General features: G+C 42.5%; 1 protein-coding gene across 1 annotated transcript in view; it reads right to left on the bottom strand.

The window, feature by feature from the left end:
* Positions 1–19717, bottom strand: part of LOC145393437 (cyclin-dependent kinase 9-like) — a 398106-nt gene that overhangs the window by 75595 nt on the left and 302794 nt on the right. The window contains exon 8 of the mRNA XM_080267535.1: positions 14446–14616. Coding sequence (XP_080123661.1) covers positions 14446–14616 — 171 coding nt within the window. The remainder of the gene's footprint in view (positions 1–14445; positions 14617–19717) is intronic.

Genomic DNA, 19717 nt, shown 5'->3' with positions numbered 1-19717 from the left:
GAGCAATAAACTGAACCAAACAGAAGTAGCAGATGTGGAAAAAACAGCTTAGAGGAATGCCCGGGAATTACAACAGGTACGGGCAATAATTGGAGAGTTACAGGAATGAACCTCAGAACAGGAGAGGGAGATTAAGATGTTGAAATGTTAAAGAGCATCTGTTCATGCAGAGGAAAAAGAAGTAATAGTTAAAAGTGAGCAATGAATCAGCCAAAAATAAAATAAAACTGCTCAAGAGGGAAAACAAGGGGCTGGAAGAGGAACCGGACTGGATGAAAAGTAAACGATGGGTATGAACCAAAAACAAAGATGCACAATGAACATATCAAGGAAATTAAGGAAGGGCACAAGTAGAAGAAAATTCAGGAGGAAGGAAAAATAAATCTAGAGGAGATTTTAGAACAGCATAGAAAAGAAAACAAGGAAAAGGTGAAGAAGGAAGTGGTTAAGGTACTAAACAATAGAGAATCTCTAGTCAGGGATATGGCAGATGAGTAAAAATGTGTGATAATTTCAGGATTGAATGAAAAACCTACGTCCATAAGATCATAACGGGAAAGAGAAGAACTGAGACTAAAGAGATAGTATTAATTGTTATGGAAGGTGACAGTGAAGCTCAAGAAGAGAATGAAGTGGTGTTTAGGCTGGGAAGATAAAAGGAGGGAGGGGCACGACCACTAAAATTAAGTTTGGGTCACAGGTCACAGAAAACGAGATCATTAACAGGACATGGAAACTAGCTGACATGGAGGGAATCAAGAATGTCTGGATAAGGAGAGATGCAAATGAGGATGAAAGCGCTAAAATAAAGGAGCTGGTAAAGGGTGTTAAGGAAAAAAATTACCAGAGAACAGAGGATCAAAAGAGAGTTTTATTGGAGAGTTATGGATCAGAAAGGGAGGAAGTGGTATTGACAGAGAGAAGGGAGAAGGATGGAATAAAAACAATGTAAAAAGATAGAAAGTAGCATATTCTAATGCAGATGGCTTTACCTTGGCGAGGCTAGATATCAACAATTTCTTAAGGGTAAATGAGCCAGATATTATGTGCTTTGTAGAGACCAAGTTAAGAGACGATATTGATATCCAAGTGGGAGGTGCTAAATACAAACTATAGAGAAGAGATAGAAAAGAAAAAATGGAAGGAGGAGTAATGATTGCAGTGAAGAACAGCATAAATGTGGATGATGTGAAACTGGGAGAAGGTAAGGCTGAAGTGATAAATATGAAACCAGAAACCAGATGGAAAGGCAAGAGAGACATTTGAATAGTTTATGACCCCCTTAATACATGGGCATGGAATGAGACTGAATACCAGATGTTGTCAGACATGGTTACACACGTACATAAAGTGACTAAGAAGAGCAAAAATATAATCCTGATGGGCGACCTTAATTGTAAAGAGGTGAACTGGAAGGAGTGGGACTCAAGAGGTAGTGAAGATTCATGGGGCAGTATACTGTTAAATACAACAATGATTAATGTAATGACCCAGTGGGTCAAAGAAAAGACAAGATTTGGAGGTGATAACACACCAACAAGACTAGATTTACTGCTAACCAAAGAACCTGACAAAACTGAATCTCTGAGGTATCATGTGTATGATTTTGGGCAAAGGCTTCAAGTCCTATCCCCAAGGCCCAGTAGTCCTCCTACAGATAACACACCCCCTTATGTCACCACTTTGGCACTAATGCCCACCGACCACATTGAATACATACTAGGTCTGTTTCAAATAGGACTAGTGTACTGGTATTAGCGGGGTTATTTTTATGACATGTCGGTGGGCCTTCTGGTAGATCAGTAAAGTCTGCTTTTATGAAATTCAATTCCTTAAACTGTTCCCTGACCCAGCCGGGATTCAAACCTGGGTCCATTAGGACTGCTGCCCGGCTCTACTAATTCAGCTACCGCCTACCCCAAGAGTAAGTGGGAATGAGAACTGGAAAAAGGATTGGTTCAACATAAGGTGTATGACTATAAAAAGGAGAAAGGGATGTGGCATGGAACAAATGGAGAGAGGCAAAAAGTCGGAATTCAGTAAAAGTTCAAATAGGTTATCACTGAATTACTCAACGGGAAAGGAACCAATCACAAAAGCAAGAGAAGAAAAAGACCTGCGAGTGTTGGTCCAGGATAATTTGTCACCTGAAAAACACATTAACAAGATTGTCAGAGAGACATATAAGCTCTTGACAAACACAAGAGTGGCATTTCAATACATGAATGAGGAGATGAGGAGAAATTGATAGTGGCCATGATCCACCCCAGGTTAGAATATGCGTCAGTGGTGCAGTCCCCCCAAAATGAAAGATATAAACAAGTGGCTAAAGTGGTTACAGAACAGGGGTTCGTTTGAAATAAGAACTAAATATGTTGAGAGCAAGAAGCATATAAAGAGACTAGTGAAGAGGAAAAAGAGGGAGGTAAATGAGGACCTAGGAAGAAAAATGAATGCAAACTACCCTGAAAATAGAAAGTTATTCTGGAAAGAGGTGCGGAAATATAGAAGTGAAAGCAGAAAGAAATGTGATGGTGTGAAGGATGTAGGTAGTAGATTATTAACCCATGGAGATGAAATAAGGACAAGATAGAGAGAATATTTTAAAAGCCTGATGAATGGGAATAGAGAGAGCAGAGCGGCTGTAAACATGATTGGTTTTGGGGGTGTGCAGAGGAGGAATGCAGTGCCAGGAGACATGACAATCGCACAGGTGAAGAGTGCTGTGAAGCGGCTGAAAAATGGGAAAGCAGCTAGGGTTGATGAGATGTATGCAGAATTGCTTAAGTGTAGTGAAAAGAGTGGAATGAAATGCTTGTTGGAGATATGTAAGAAGGCATGGGTGAGTGAAACTGTGCCTGCAGAGTGGAAGAAGGCTGTGATTGTACCCTGTACAAAAATAAAGGCGAGCGAAGTGAATGCAAGAATTATCGTGGCATAAGTTTATTGAGTGTGGTAGGGAAGGTATATGGAAGAATTATTATAGAGAAAGTATGAGTGATATCAGAAGTCCTAGTGAGTGATGAACAGGGTGGCTTTAGGAGTGGCAGAGGATGTGCAGTGAGACAGATAGCAGAGAAGGCTTGTGATAAGGACCATAAGGAATTTTTGGCATTCATGGATGTGGAAAAAACATATGACAAAGTAGACAGAGAAGGATTATGGAAAGTTTTGCACATGTATGGTGTAGAGGGCAAGCTGCTAGGTGCCATTAAGAGATTTTATGATGGAGGTGAAGCATGTGTAAGGGTTAATGGGCCTCTAAGTGAATGGTTCACGATTGGTGTCAGCGTGCGACAAGGTTGTGTGTTGTCCCCATGGTTGTTCAACATATATATGGATGGGGTGATGACAGAAGTAAAAACACAAGTAATGGAGAGAGGGATGGCGCTGGTAATGAATGGTGATGGATGGAATATCTTAAATTTGTTGTGCGCTGATGATGCAGTACTGCTTGCAAGTACCGGACAAGAACTTTGTAGGCTAGTGCAGAGTTTTGCTGATGTCTGTAAGCATCGTACCTTAAGAGTAAATGTAGAAAAGAGTAAAGTGATGGTTACTGAGAGAGAAGGTGACTCCCAGTGCAATGTAACAGTGAACTGAGAGAGACTGGAATTGGTGAGAGAGTTCAAATACCTGGGTACAGTGATAGAAATGAGAGGAAAATGTGCAAAAGAAGTTGAAAGTAGAGTGACACAAGGAAGGAAAATAGCTGGTGCAATGAAGGCCTTGATAAGAAACAGAGGCTTGAGTGTTGAAGCTGCACGAGGCTTACATGATGGAGTGTTAGTGCCAACTTTAACATATGCACGTGAGACTAAGGCGTGGCATGAAAATGAAACGTCAAGAGTAAGAGCAGTGGAGATGGGACTGCTGAGGAATGTATGTAGAGTACAGAAGGTGGATGGGATACGAAATAATGTGATGCGGAGTCAGGAAGTCGGTGGACACGAGAATCAAAGAGAGTGTCCTGAGATGGTATGGTCATGTGGAGAGAATGGATAACAATATGGTACGGTCATGTGAAGAGAATGGATAACAATAGAGTGGTGGAAAAGGTGTATCTGAGGGAATTCGAAGGAGGGAGGAGGCGAGGTAGGCCAAGGAGAAGGTGGAGAGATATGGTGGATGATAATGTGTGAGGAAGAGAGATTTGGAAGTTAGTGAGGCTAGGGAACTGACAGGAGATCCAGCTGGCTGGATGAATGTTGTGAAGAGAAGTGCATGATCAGGGATTTTGGCACCCCTTTTAACAGGGCAGCGTCTGGACTGACTCTATCGGATACGATTATGTGAAGCTACAGAATGTGGTGAATGTTTTTGGCGTATCTGATAGAGCCAGGATTCCGGGGGCTTGAATGATGAGAGGATAGAAGTGTGGCCCATTGGATTAGGCAAATTTTGGCTGTCTGGACACTGTTACTCCTCACCTTGCCCTGGGGTGGGAAAGGAGGTCCGGATGATGATGATGATAAACAAGATTGAGAGAATACAAAGAGCAGCAACCAAGATGGTCCCTAGCCTGGCAGATCTACCTTACAAGGAAAAACTACAAAGCAGTGTCTGCCTTCCTTTGAAGAAAGAAGAGAGAGGGGTGACATGATTACAGTGTTCAGGGCCATGATGGACAGAGAAGATCTGTTTGTACGGGATGGGGGAACAACGAAAGGACATGGAAAGAAATTTAAAAAGACAAGATGCCTGAAGGATATTAAGAAATACTGTACAGTTTTCCATACAGATTTACTGACCTGTGGAACAGCATGGACAAAGAGATTGTCCATTCTAAAAATTTTAATGAGTTTAAAACTAAGTTTGACTAGCTGAGACACAGAGATGGGACCCCACATGCACAGCTCATTTCCTATATATCACAACTAGGTAAATACAACTAGATAAATACATATACAGACAGCCGAGACCAATTCCAGTGTTTCACTTCTTCAAGGAAGTGAAACAGTAATGAAAACTCTCAATCTAAGGGGGTCTTCTTGGCACCTTGAGTGGATCCTCCTGAATCATCCATTTCCTTGGGACTTAACCCCTTCTTTACTGAAAATGTGTTTTGATGTACCCCCGTACATCGCCTGTAAACACCCGTGAGACACCAGAACCACTACCATGGTACACTGGTACACCCTCTAATGAATGGCAGCTTATGGACCTCAGGGTAGCTCGGTAAGGCTGTTTCTGAGGACCTCGTGTTAGCAACAGCTCTGTGTTTTGACAACAAAGACTGTGACGAAGTTCTGAGGAATTCTGACATCATAAGATACGTCATGACTGAGTTGTGGTGGCACCAATGGCTTGCTCACTCATCTGTGATGTAACCTCTTTTAGACTAATCATTATTTTATTTATACAGTGGGGCACCAATTTTCGCGCCTAATTGGGTCCAAAAATAATGCACGAAAGTGGAATTAGCGAAAGTTGGGGCATTGTCTTTATGGCAAAAAGGCTAATTGGTTCCCGGTTATCCTAAAGTAACATCAGATTTTCATTTTCACTTGCAATACAGTACATCAAATCACTATTGTACATTGCATTGTGAGATACAAACAATAAAAACTCAACTATCTTCCTTTTCATTTCATTATTATACTGCCGTTTCTTCACTCCAACACGATACTCTCTTTTAGCCTTGGCCTTTCCTCCTGACTTTGAATGTCCCGGCCACTTTTTATCACCACCACTGCCTCCCGGCCCTCCCCCCACACCACCAGGCTCTCCCCCCACACCACCAGGCCCTTTCCCCACACTACCAGGTATAGTAGAGGCCATTGAACCGTGAGAATCCAACACAATGGAGCTAGCACGCACGTACACAATGGCGGGAATGGGTGGACAGAGTGTTGACATGACATCATTCAAGATGGCGGTGGGTTGTGGGCGGGCGGTGCAGGAAATTCAAAGTTCAAAATATTGTCCCAAACCCAAAATTTGTGCGCGAAAATCGATTTTTTTCAAGCGAAAGTGGAAGTTAGGGAATATTTGGTGCATGCCGCGAAAGTGGATTCCACGAATCCTGCTGTAGCGAAAGTTGGTGCCCCACTGTAACTTCCACTACAGATATCGTACTATATTTTCTGCTGACATATGGCAAAATTTACACCCCTTGGCCTGCCTGAAAGAGTCAGTTACCATGCACTTGACCACATGAGAGGGTGTACAGGATATTTTTCTCTCATGGCGTCTCTGACAGATTCCAATAGTGATGAGTTTATTCCTCACGAGGATACTTATTTAGATGTATCAGATGATGATGCAGCAGTGTCTGATGTGTCAGTAGATGACTGTGATCCTGAAAATGATAGCGTGGTTGATGTGAGTGAGGAGGAGGAGGAAATTAGTAGCGAGCTTAGTGACACTGCACTCTCGGCAACAAGTGGGTCAAGGTCGTCATCACCATCATGTGTGTCCACACGCTTCATGCTCAGCTTACAAGGTAAATAAGCCATCCATCTGTGCAGGACATTATTTTCATGCCAGTTTGTACAGTAGTTACCTGGGTAACTACTTCAGCATAAGACATGTAAACTTATACACCGTAATGATTTATTTTATAATTTTTGTATTACCGACATCATGCTGGGTTTATGTGATCACCAGTATACAAACAAATCACAAAGAGTGAATAGTTTCGGCATGGCAAAATATATACACTACCCCTCACACTACGGGAGGGGGAGCTATCAGGTCAGTATGGAGGGTAAACGTAGCGTTTACATTGAGAGGAGGGGTCGGTAAAGAAGGGGTTAAATGTATTGGGAGTGTAAACCCCCCTTCCCCCCACATTCTAAACAGTGATTAACCAAATGTCGTGTTACATACCTTCCCACTGAGAGTGTAACTAATCCTATCTTACATCATCTCCCTTAACATAAATTCTCTATGAAAGAGAGGTTGAGAGGAAAGATGGTACTAGAACCTATTAGTACTGTGAGACTGGAATGGTCTGGGCATATGAAGAGGTTGGAAATTGACAACTAGCCACACAGGGTGAGAGGTGTGAACACTGACAGTAGGGCTGAGAGAGGCAGACCAAAATATATCTGGGGCAAGGTCACACAGTGTGACCTCAGGGATAAAGGACTGAATAGAAAGACTAGATCACGCAGCATGGAGAGCTGCCATTAGGTAACCAAGGCTGACATATGCAAATTTGTTGGAGCGTCTACAAATGAAACGAACAAAACAGTATGACCTTTGATCCTGTTTCCTCCTGCATAATTGTGTGGCCACTGGCTGACATCAACACCATTAGTGTTGTTTCCCATCAGGTTATGAGATATGGTCATAATGCTCCAAGATAAAGCACTACTGAACATTTAAAAAAAAAAAAAAAAAAAAAAAAAAAAAAAAAAAAAAATCACATCCCTCCACTTTCACTACCACCTTTAGAGGAAATATGAGAAACAAGAAACACCCAGGTTTTGGGATGAGCTGGGCGAAGTAGTGGGAGAAATGCCCAGGAGCTATAAAGTGATCATGATGGGGGATATGAACGGTAGAGTAGGCACTGGTCCTGAGGATGACATAATGGGTTGTTATGGAGTACCAGGAGAAAATGATAATGGGAAGAGACTAAAGGATATGTGTCAGGAGAGGAGGTTGTGCATTTCTAATTCATATTTCAAACACAAAGATGCACACAAATATATACAGTATAGAGGAAACGGGGATCGTGTTGAAAGAAGCCTGATTGATTACGTGCTCATAGAGAGGTCAATGATGGGAATGGTTGTTGATACGAGGACTGTGAGAGGACGATGTGGAGGTCTGTCAGATCATATGATTGTGGTATGCAAGATCAAGCTGAGAAGCATGAGGTGGATCAAGAGAGAGAGAGAAGCAGTCAGGGTGAAAGACTGAAAGTTGAGAAGCTGAGGATCAAAGAAGTGGCAAATGATTACAGGACCAAAGCAGAGGACGAGTTAGATTCAGTGAACCAGAATGAATTGGATCTGGACAGCCTGTGGAATGCATATAGGGATTGCTTAGTTAGGAATGCTAAAGTGGTGTGTGGTGTGGCAAGGGAATCGACAAAAAAGAAGGGTACAGCATGGTGGGATGAGAAGGTTAAGAGAGCGGTGGAGGAAAAGAGGAAGAAGTGGCTAAAGTGGTTACAGGATAGGGGTTCAGTTGAAAAAAAAAAAACTGAATATGTTGAGAGTAAGAAGCACATAAAGAGACTAGTGAAGAGGAAAAAGAAGTAGGTAAATCATGATCTGGGAAGAAAAATGAATGTGAAACTACTCTGAAAATAGGAAGTTATTCTGGAATGAGAAGCGGAAATGTAGAAGTGAAAGTGGAAAGAAATGTGATAGTGTGAAGGATGCAGGTGGTAGGTTACTAACCCATGAAGATGAACTAAGGACCTGATGGAAAGAATATTTTGAAAGCCTGATGAATGGGAAGAGAGACAGCAGAGCGGCTGTAAACATGATTAGTTTTGGGGGTGTGCAGAGAAGGAATGCAGTGCCAGGAGACATGACACTCGCACAGGTGAAGAGTGCTGTGAAGCAGCTGAAAAATGGGAAAGCAGCTGGGGTTGATGAGATGTATGCCGAGATGCTTAAGTGTAGTGGAGATATTGGAATGATGTGCTTCTTGGAGATATGTAAGAAGGCATGGATGAGTGAAACTATGCCTGGAGAGTGGAAAAAGGCTGTGATTGTACGATCTATCTATCTATTGCCAGACGCCTCAATCCCGTTCGGGGTGGCCACAAACAATTCGCCTCCAAGTCGCCCTGTCCCCTGCCATTTCACTGCCCTGCTCCCAACTCACACCCCCCTCTCTCATATACCTCTCCACCCCATCCCTCCATCTCATCCTCGGCCTCCCCCTCCCTCTTCCCCCCTCCACCTCACTCACATACACTCTCTTCGTCAGTCTTTCACCCTTCATCCTCTCCACATGGCCAAACCACCTCAGTGTGTTCCTCATAATGCTTCCTATCACATCCACATCAACACCACAACGCTCCTTTATATCCTCATTTGTCAGCCTGTCTCTCCATGTGACTCCACAGGCTCCTCTTAAATAACTCATTTCCACTGCTCTCACTCTTGACGTGTGTCCTTCCAACAACGTCCAAGCTTCACTTCCGTACGTTAGAGTTGGTATCACAATACTGTCATGTAGTAACTTTTTCACTTCCATGCTCACTTCCCTGTTTCTTATCACTGCTTTCAAAGAACCAGCAACCTTTCTTCCCTGCTGTACCCTTTCAAGCACTTCATCCTCCAAACCTCCATCCTTACTCATCACACTACCCAAGTACTTAAACGTACTCACATTTTCCAATTCCTCACCATCCAACCTTGCTGTACATTCACTGACTTCACCTCTCTCAAAGGCTATCACTTTACTCTTCCCTACATTCACCTTTAGATTCCGTTTCTTACACCCTCTCCCAAACTCATCCACCAAGCCTTGCAGCTCCCCTTCGTCTTCACTCAACAACACAGTATCATCTGCAAACAACAGTACAGGGAGTTTCCAAACACTATCCTCTCTCACCAGGGCCACTCCAACATCCACTACCCTACCTTGTAAATCTTTTATTACCCCATCCATGTACAGATTGAACAACCATGGAGACATGACACATCCCTGTTTCAACCCAACTTTCAAAGAGAAAAATTCACTTAGTTCACCATCCACACGCACTGCAGCCTTCGCACCATCGTACATACTCTTCACAGCATTCAACAACTTCCCACCTACTCCATATATTCTTAACACTTTCCACAATCCTTGTCTATCCACCCTGTCATATGCTTTCTCCAAATCCATGAAAGCCGCAAACAACTTCTTTCCCTTCTCTAGAAACTTTTCCACTAAAGATCTAAGAATGAATATCTGATCTACACAACCTCTTCCCTTCCTAAAGCCTCCCTGTTCTTCTCCAACTAATTTCTCTGTTCTTTCTCTAACTCTGTCAATAAGTATCCTACCATACACTTTTCCTATTATACTAAGAAGACAAATTCCCATATGATTACCACACACTTCTTTTTCCCCTTTTCCTTTGTACAAGGGAATAATCATACCTGACTTCCAATCCTCCGGGACGCTACCTTCCTCCCAGGCCATCTGCACATCTTCCACATCCATTCCACTACTATCTCTCCCCCATGTTTCAGCATTTCACCACACACTCCATCAATTCCTGGGGCTTTCCCCGATTTAACTTTCTTCATTGCTTCCACAACTTCTATCCTACTGATTTCTTCCTGTCTTCTCACCTCCCTCCTCCCAGCCTTTCCCCAGCCACTTATACTCGCATTACTTCCATCCTCTATGTTCAACAGTTCCTTAAAGTGTTCTCTCCATCTGCTCACTTTTTCTCCCTTCTCCACTAGTAATCTACCATTTTTATCTTTCACTCCCCTGCTAACTTCACTTCCACCCTGTCTTACTCTTTTTACCTCTTTCCAGAACATTTTCTTACAGTCCCCCCACTTTACACTCAAATTCCTTCCAAATTCCTCATCCACTCTCTTCTCTCTCTTACTAATCTTTTCACCTCTCTCTTTCTTTCTACATATAACTCTCTCTTCCGCCTCTCAACTTCTTCCACGCCCCTATTTCTCATCCATTCATTGTATGCTTTCTTCTTTTGTGCCACAGCCTGTTTCACCTCTTCAGTCCACCAAGCTGTTCCTTGCACCCCCCTCCATCTTCTCTTCCTTCCACACACCACATGCTGCACATATTTCTTCTGTAAATATCCTACACACACCTTCCACGTCTCCCATCTGCTCCAATTCAAATTTGCCCAATCGTTCCTCCACTTCTCTCTTATACTCTGCCTTTTTCTCATCCTCTTGTAACTTTTCCACTCTCCTTGCAACTACTCCTTCCTCTCGTCTTTCCCTTCTTCTATTCCTCCATCTTACTTGAATTCTAATTCTGGCCACCTCCAAGTAGTGGTCAGAAAGTCCACTCCCCCAACCTCTATAAACTCTTGTATCCATTACACATCTTCGCATCCTTTCATCCACACACACATAATCAATCATTGCCTTCCTTTCATTCAGTTCACCACCCACCCTTCTCATCACTCGCCATGTATATCTGTGGATCATTTTATGCCTGAAGAGGGTATTGGCTATCACCAACCCCCTCCCAGCACAAATGTCCACTAACGCACTCCCATTCTCATCTATCTCAGCAGGCACACCCCACTCACCAACTATTCCATCCACCTTCACATTCCCAACTTTACCATTCATATCACCAATCAAAAACACTCTCTCATTCCTTCCAAACTTTTCCATGCACACTTCTACATTTGTCCAGAACTCTTCTCTCACTCTTCTAGCACGATCTTGCGTTGGCGCATACACACACACAATCGCCCACATTTGTATTCCAACTTTCAACTTTACCCACACAATCCTTGACCCAACTGATCCATACTGTATTATGCTACTCTTCCATCTTTTACTAACAACTATACATACTCCTTCCTTTGCCCTCTCATTCTCACCTACTCCTGCACATATACCCCATCCATACTCCCATTCTCTCACACTTTCTCCTCTCCATTTTGTTTCAGTTATTCCACATACATCCACTTTCGCACCCTCAAGCACCTGGACAATCTCTCTCTCTCTCATCTCATCATTCGCTCCTCTTACATTCCACGTTCCGATAACCATGTCCTTTGTCCGGTCCTTGGTCGTCATCGTTTGGTCAGTCCTTGTCCGAGGCTTATTGTTTGTTTTTTTAGTTAGTTGTTTTCCGGGGAGGGGCACTAACCCTCCGCCAACCCTTTTAGTCGCCTTTTACGACAAGCAGGGATACTGGGGGAGTATTTTTGAAAAAAAATCCTACCCCCAGGGGGGGTTGATGAGATGTATGCCGAGATGCTTAAGTGTAGTGGAAAGATTGGAATGATGTGCTTGTTGGAGATATGTAAGAAGGCATGGATGAGTGAAACTATGCCTGCAGAGTGGAAAAAGGCTGTGATTGTACTCCTGTACAAAAATAAAGGTGAGCAAAGTGAGTGCAAGAATTATCATAAAGTAAGAGAGATATTAGAGGTCCTAGTGAGTGATGAACAGGGTGGCTTTAGGAGTGGCAGAGGATGTGTGAATCAAGTATTTGCAGTGAGACAGATAGCAGAGAAGGCTTGTGAGAAGGACCATAAGGTGTTTATGGCATTCATGGATCTGGAAAAAGCATACGACAAAGTAGACAGAGAGGGATTTTGGAAAGTTTTGCATATGTATGGGGTAGAGAGTAAGCTGCTAGGTGCTGTCAAGAGTTTTTATGATGGTAGCGAAGGATGTGTAAGGGTTAATGGGCATCTAAGTGAATGGTTCACGATTGGTGTGGGCGTGCGACAAGGTTGTGTGATGTCCCCATGGTTGTTCAATGAATATATGGATGGGGTGATGAGAGAAGTGAAAACACGAGTAATGGAGAGAGGGATGGCGTTGGTAACGAATGGTGATGATGGAATATCTCAAATTTGTTGTATGCTGATGATGCAGTACTGCTTGCAAGTACTGGACAGGAACTTGGTAGGCTAGTGCAGAGTTTTGCTGATGTTTGTGAGCATCATGCCTGAAGAGTAAATGTAGAGAGAAGTAAAGTGATGGTTACTGAGAGAGAAAGGGACTCCCAGTGTGATGTCACATTGAGCTGAGAGAGACTGGAATTAGTGACAGTGTTCATATACCGTACTTTGGTACAGTGATAGAAAAGAGAGGAAAATGTGCAAAAGAAGTTGAAAGCAGAGTGACAGAAGGAAGAAAAGTAGCTGGTGCAATGAAGGCCTTGATAAGAAACAGAGGCTTGAGTGTTGCAGCTGCACGAGGCTTACATGAGGGAGTGTTAGTGCCAACTCTAACATATGGGTGTTGAACTATAGTGTGGCATGAAAATGAAAAGTCAAGAGTAAGAGCAGTGAAGATGGGACTGTTGAGGAATGTATGTGGAGTACAGAGGGTGGATAGGATACGAAATAGTGTCATTCATGAAAGGTGTGGAGTGAGGAAGTCGGTGGACACGAGAATCAAAGAGTGTGTCCTGAGATGGTATGGTCATGTGGAAAGAATGGATAACAATAGAGTGGTGAAAAAGGTATACCTGAGTGAATTTGAAGGAGGGAGGAGGTGAGGTAGGCCAAGGAGAAGGTGGAGTGATATGGTGGATGAGTGTTTGAGGAAGAGAGGTTTGGAAGTCGGTGAGGCTAGGGAACTGACAAGAGATCGAGCTGGCTGGATGAATGTTGTCAGGAGAAATGCATGATCAGGGATTCTGGCATCCCTTGTGAGCATGGCAGCATCCGGATTGATTCAATCGGATACATTTGTGTGAAGCTGTAGAATGTGGTGAATGTTTTTTGATGTATCCAGTAGAGCCAGGATTCCAGGGGCTTGAATGATGAGTGAATGGAAGTGTGGCCTATTTGGATTGGGCAAGTCTGTGCTGTCTGGATTATTGCTACTCCTCACCCTGCCCTTGGGTGGGAAAGAAGGTCCGGATGAAGATGACGATGATGAAACACTCTGACAGTGCAACATCCATGTCCTACAATCAAATTACTGTACTTCATTCCTGTCCAACTCTTAACCATGCCACCAAGATTAATCTATATCAGATCATAATTGTTCAAGCTTACCTTACCCGCTGACCATGACCTTAACATACTGTTCTCAAAACTGAATATCTTCATTCTTGGATGATCCTCAATCCTTCCACAAGCCTTTGTTTGAACATGACAAAAACTATCTGAGTCACTGGGACAAACCCTTAACATTGCCCTGTGACCTTAACCTCTGACCGATTATTTTTAAAACAATCCTTTCATCATTGCTTTTCCCTTTACCCTTGACCTCAATTGATCTAAATTGAATAAAACCTATTTAAGCTAGCCCTGACATGTGACCGTGATCTTTTACCTACTATCCATCCATTCATCATCCAATCCTATGTCACCCCATAAGAAGCGTAAGAACCCGGGGCTAGGCAAGTTGGTCCTGACATTTAAGATCACTCTCACTTTACCTACTGTTCTCAAAAACTATAGATCATCTTCCTGACTCATGCAATCCTTCTACCATGTTTAGTACATATTAGATGAAAATCCTTTAGTTACACTCATTACAGCAAGATGCACAAGAAAAATTTTGACCTTCCCCTGTAACCTTCACCTCTGACCAATAATTCTTAAAAAAGAATTCGTTTGCCCTTGCCTTAACCTCAACCATTTCACCAACTCTCATCTAAATCCAATTAAAACTGTTTGTACAGTACTGCATTATGCAATGGCAACACCAGATCTCACTGGTTATGACACTGCTACTGCACAAAACAATAGCTTAAAGCCATTCAAAACTGAAACGCATTTCTGTTCTACAACAGCTTACAGTATGACTTGCAGGGAAATACTGGTACTACAGTATTAAGAAAAAAAAAAATCACCTGACTATCTCTGACGTAATGCTTGAGTCTCTCACACACACGTCGCTGCTGGCCTTTTACCAAATCCATCTTGTGATAAAGTTCATAGTTTTCTACTGATGGCCAAACTTCTGGGGTTATGGATCCACAGAGCTTCGTGATGAGTGCTAACTGATGCTGTTCTGTGCTACCCTGTAAAATATAAATGAAATATTATACATGCTGCTCTGTACTATTATGTAAAATAAAATACAGTAAGTCCTCGTATTTGGACGCATTTTACTTCGATGCCTCATTTCGCGGAAGAAAAAAGTTTCCGAGTTGTCTCATAATTTGCGAATTTCCCCATAATTCGATGCTCCCAGCCGGCAGCCGACAACACATACCGATGCTCATTTGTTGGCAGCCATCTTGCGACCACCCTGTCCACCATAACCTACATGGCAAGCACCTTCGATGCATACACCAGGACTATGCCTGAGGCTACGAACATCTTATCGACCTTGAGTGATCTGAAGTCTCAAGTGATAGCCGTCTACAAAAAACAACATAAAGGAGCAGAGATAAGCCCGGATCACACAATATTTCCATGAGAGACAGAATGTGGCTGCTATTCTGCAAGACTTGGACGTGCCAGCAGGGGTGGATGAAGGAGGAGAAGTGGACTGAGAGGAAGTGGAGGTGCTGGAGCCTGAGTTCAACTTCGAGGGCTACAACATAGGTGATGGGGCTTCCCCAGAGAGGCCTCTGTCACCTAGTAACTTGCCCATCTACCCTCAACACACCTTCACCTGCCATTCAAACAAGTCTTCACTTTATTTCTGGTAAGGATTTTTGGTGTTGCAGATCTTTATAACAGCTTTAATGTCTTTTCAGGTACATGTTTATTGTGTTCTGCTGTTTTAGCACTAGTAAACACTCTTCATTAAATTTTGGGTAGGGCCTCTGCCTGTTTGGTGTTATAGTACTTTATGACAGGGTAGGTACATGTCCCACCGGTGCTCCTCTATTTTTCCCATTGATTCTAACTTCACAATTCAACATTTAGCATTTTGCACGGTTTTGACAGAACATCTGAGGCGCAAAAAACGAGGATTTACTGTACAAGTATTTTACATGCTTTTTTTTCCTAGCCTGTAAAATTTAAATTAAATATTGTACAAGTACACAAGTGACTATTACTATGAACATCACATTCTATTCCTTCCTATTTCAATGGGGCATGTAGGATCCACAAACAGAAAATGGGAAAACACCAAAACAGGAAAACTATCAGCAGACTGGATAATGAATTAGATTATACATCTACTCTTTCATCATTCACATCTTCCATCTCAGATCCATCCTATACAAACACCATAATCATACTGCTTCATTTTCACAGGACTACAGTATGTCACTTTAAAAAAAGGTTGAAGTACAGCCATTCCATCAACAATGAAACACAAAATTTAAGATCTGGAAATTGGTGAACACAAAACTGCAAAGCAGAAATAATATCACACTGCACTTCAAGGTGTCATGCAAAACAGCTGGCAGAACTAAAAACCGAGATTGGTAATCTGTTAGTTGCTTTAAATGGTGCTAATGTAAATCCATAAACCATTCTGCATTTTGATGTCAATCAAATAATAAATCACAATGTACTGTAGAGTCATCATCAAAACTAAATACACCAATTCCTTATTTTTGTACCTTACACTTAACAGAAGAACTCTTTGCTGCTGGTACCTCAGGGCTATTAGCTTAAAAAAAAAAAAAAAAAAAAAAAAAAAAAAAAGCCACTCTGAGTCTTTACATTCACAAAGACCCGTAGTTTTATAAAAAATAATCAAATTAAAATTTTTTTGAGAACATGGCTAAAGTAAGATTATGAAAGAATCCACTCACTCGATGTAGTACTGCTCTCATGTGTTTGCCCTTCCCTCTCCTCCCTCCTTTCATTCCTTCCTCTTCTGTCTTTCTTTACCTCATTCTTTCCTCATCCTTCTGCCAATGGGTGACTTTACACTCCCTCTTCTGTCTTTCTTTCTTTCATTCTTTCCAGTTCCCTCTGCCTATAGGTGACTCTGAGTGACAAGCTGAATGGTTTCCTGTACATCAGGAAACTGTTTACTACACTGGGTGGTAACCACATAACCAAATTAAGGCGCCTGGTGACTTAGTGGGCGCTCCAATCGGATTCAGCCGGTGAAGGTTTACATCCAAGGGATGGCTGGGGTTATTGCTCACATAATGCCACTCAGGGATAGGTGAGGCTGGTCACTCTCATCTTAAATGTCAGGACCAACTTGCCTAGCCCTGGGCTCCTACGCTCCTCATGGGGCAACGTAGGATTGGATGATGGATGGATGGATGAAGAATCTTGATGAACATCCTAAACAAAAAAGGGCATCTATCTTGTCATAATTCACAAGAAAATCCTACATATATAAGAAGAAAAAAAATTGTCAGCTTCTTGAGAGTTACTGATGTAACATGCGGTTGGACAAGAGGACCGCCAAGACATAAAGTAAACTGGTGGTGGGATGAGGGTGTAGAAGCTGCAGTTTAGGAGAAAGGAAGGCTTTTCCGGGAATGGAAGAAGGGTGGTAGCAAGGAGGAATACTTGGCTGCCAAGCATAGGGCTAGAAGAGAGGTATACAGGGCAAAGTCTGAGTCACAGAGACTTTTACTTGATAACCTAAATCATGGGGAAAGGAAAAATATGATATTTAAGGTGACGAATCAGATGAAGAGGGATAATCAGGATATTACTGATGAGCAGTGTGTGAAGAATGATGAAGGAAGGGTAGTGGTGAACAGCGAGGATATTAAAGATGCATGGAGAAAGCATTATAGCCGGTTGTTGAATGAGGAGATTCACTGGGACAGGGAAGGTTTGGAGCCAGCAGATCCAGTGTTTGGCCCTTGGCCTTTGATTGATGCTGCTACTGTGGGTGAGGCAATAGGCAGGATGAATGTGGGGAAGGCAGCAGGTGTGTCTGGGTTGATTGCTGAAATGTTGAAGGCCTCAGGAGATATAAGGGTGAGGTTAGTCACTGACCTGATAAATATGACTATTTATGAGTGTGTTGTCCCAAATGATTGGCTGAAGAGTGTAATTGTAAATGTGTATAAAGGGAAGGATGATGCCCTGGAGAGAGGAAATTATAGAGGTATAAAGCTTTTAGATCAGATAATGAAGGTAATGTAGAGAGTTTTACAAGGTATGATTAGAGCAAGAGTGAATACTGATGAGATGCAGTTTGGGTTTATGCCAGGTAGGGGGACCACTGATGCCATATTTATTGTTTGACAGCTTCAGGAAAAATATATTGGGAAGAAAAGGGATCTGTATTTTGTTCTTGTTGATTTGGAAAAGGCCTTTGACAGAGTCCCTAGAGAGGTGAAGTGGCCAATGAGAAAGCTTGGCTTGGAGGAGTGGCTGGTTAGGGTCGTTATGGCTATGTATGTGGGTGCTCGCATCCAGGTAAGAGTGAATGGAGATTTGAGTGATGAGTTTTCCGTGAATGTTGGTGTGCATCAGGGGTCAGTTTTGAGTCCCATGGTACTTGAAGCCCTCTCACGTGACTTTAGAAACAGACTCCCGTTGGAGATGTTGTATGCTGATAAATTGGTGTTGATTGCAGGGAACGAAAGGGAGGCGGAGGAACGGTTTAGGAAGTGGAGAGATGGTATGGGGTACAAGGGCTTAAGGGTAAATGCAGATAAAACAAAAGTGATGATATCTAGGGTTGGTGGCGGTACTATCAAAGACAAGGGAGAGTGGCCATGTGCAGTTTGCCACAAGGGCGTGGGAAGTAATTTCATCTTGTGCGGTGTTCGTGATAAATGGATGCACAAGAGATGTAGTGGTATCAGAGGGAGACTGCGAGATAATGCTGATTTTATGTGTACGGTGTGTCGAGGAGAGCAGGTGGAGATTGTTGGGCATGAAAGGATTGAACAAGCTGGTGAATCTCTTGAGTGTGTAGAAGAGTTTCGTTATTTGGGAGACATGTTGTGTACTGGAGGTGGGGCTGGAGCTAGCTCTGTGGCTAGGGTGAGAAGTGATTGGAAGAAGTTCAGGGAGCTCTTGCCTCTTCTGACTTTGAGAGGACTCTCCCTATGTACTAAGGGGTCTTTGTATGCAGCATGTGTTAGGAGTGTAATGCTGTATGGTAGTGAGACCTGAACAGCAAAGGAGGAGGATATTCGCTGGCTCAGATGCACAGAAATGACAACAATTAGGTGGATGTGTAGTGCGTCCCTGCGTGCAAGGTCTAAGGGGGCTGGGTTTACAATGGAAGTGTTGAGAGGTAAGATGGGACTGGAGTGTACTGGTGTTGTGATGAGGAGAGGTAGATTGAGATGGTTTGGACTGTGGAGAGTCATGGGGGATGATAACTGGGTGAGGAAGGTGAGAAATGTTAATATGGGAGGTGGGGTTATGAGGGGTAGACCGAGAAAGAAATGGGACAAGGTCATTACGTGTGACCTCAGGGTTAAGGGACAGCCACCATTTGATGACTAAGGCCGACACTTGGAAGCATGTTGGAGCCTTTAAAAATGAAACGAAACGAAGAATCTGTGAAGATGCCATAAGCCATGAAGAAGACACCTGTAATCTAAAAACTCTCAACTTATGAATCTGTGAAGGTGCCATAAGTCATGAGGAATCATATAAAGGAAGACACCTGTAATTGTACTGAAGACTGTGGGAGGGGTTGAGAACCAAAAGCCCCTCAGTAAGTCAGTACTTCACACTAGCTCTTCTAAGCCTGCCCCTGGGAGAGCGGGATTTGGCAATTCTCTCTCTCTCTCTCATACACTGATTATCTAATGAAACTGCTGTTTCCATAACACAAAGACTATTTATTACCATAACAACCTTTTACTATCTGGTTCACTGATTAATTTTTAAAAAATGTTTACCATGAAATCCTATTACTGTAATTTTGCAGACAAATAATACTAGTTAAGAATGAACTATCTTTTCATGATTTCCCAATGATATGGTAACTGACCCTCCAATGTAATACTGTATTCAAGCCTCACTTGAAGTCTAAGATGTGCGTGGGGAAAATGCTAATATAAATGTTACCAGTTTATGTGAGATATGCTTCTGGTTCATAATTAAGGGGCTTAAGGAAAAACAGATTAACAACTAAAATGAAGTTTACAATAAATCACAAGCAACTTCAATTAAACAACAGGTGCTTATTAATCAACTTAACATTTAACCAAATTTAAATGAGGACTAACTACATGTGGAGGAATAATAAAATATATATTATTACATCACAAAGTC

The sequence above is a fragment of the Coenobita brevimanus genome, chromosome 24 (assembly GCF_032717465.1).
Source record: "Coenobita brevimanus isolate Jiangsu-jjx chromosome 24, ASM3271746v2, whole genome shotgun sequence".
In the NCBI taxonomy this organism is placed as follows: Eukaryota; Metazoa; Arthropoda; class Malacostraca; order Decapoda; family Coenobitidae; genus Coenobita; species Coenobita brevimanus.
This window is presented reverse-complemented; position numbering and strand designations above follow the sequence as displayed.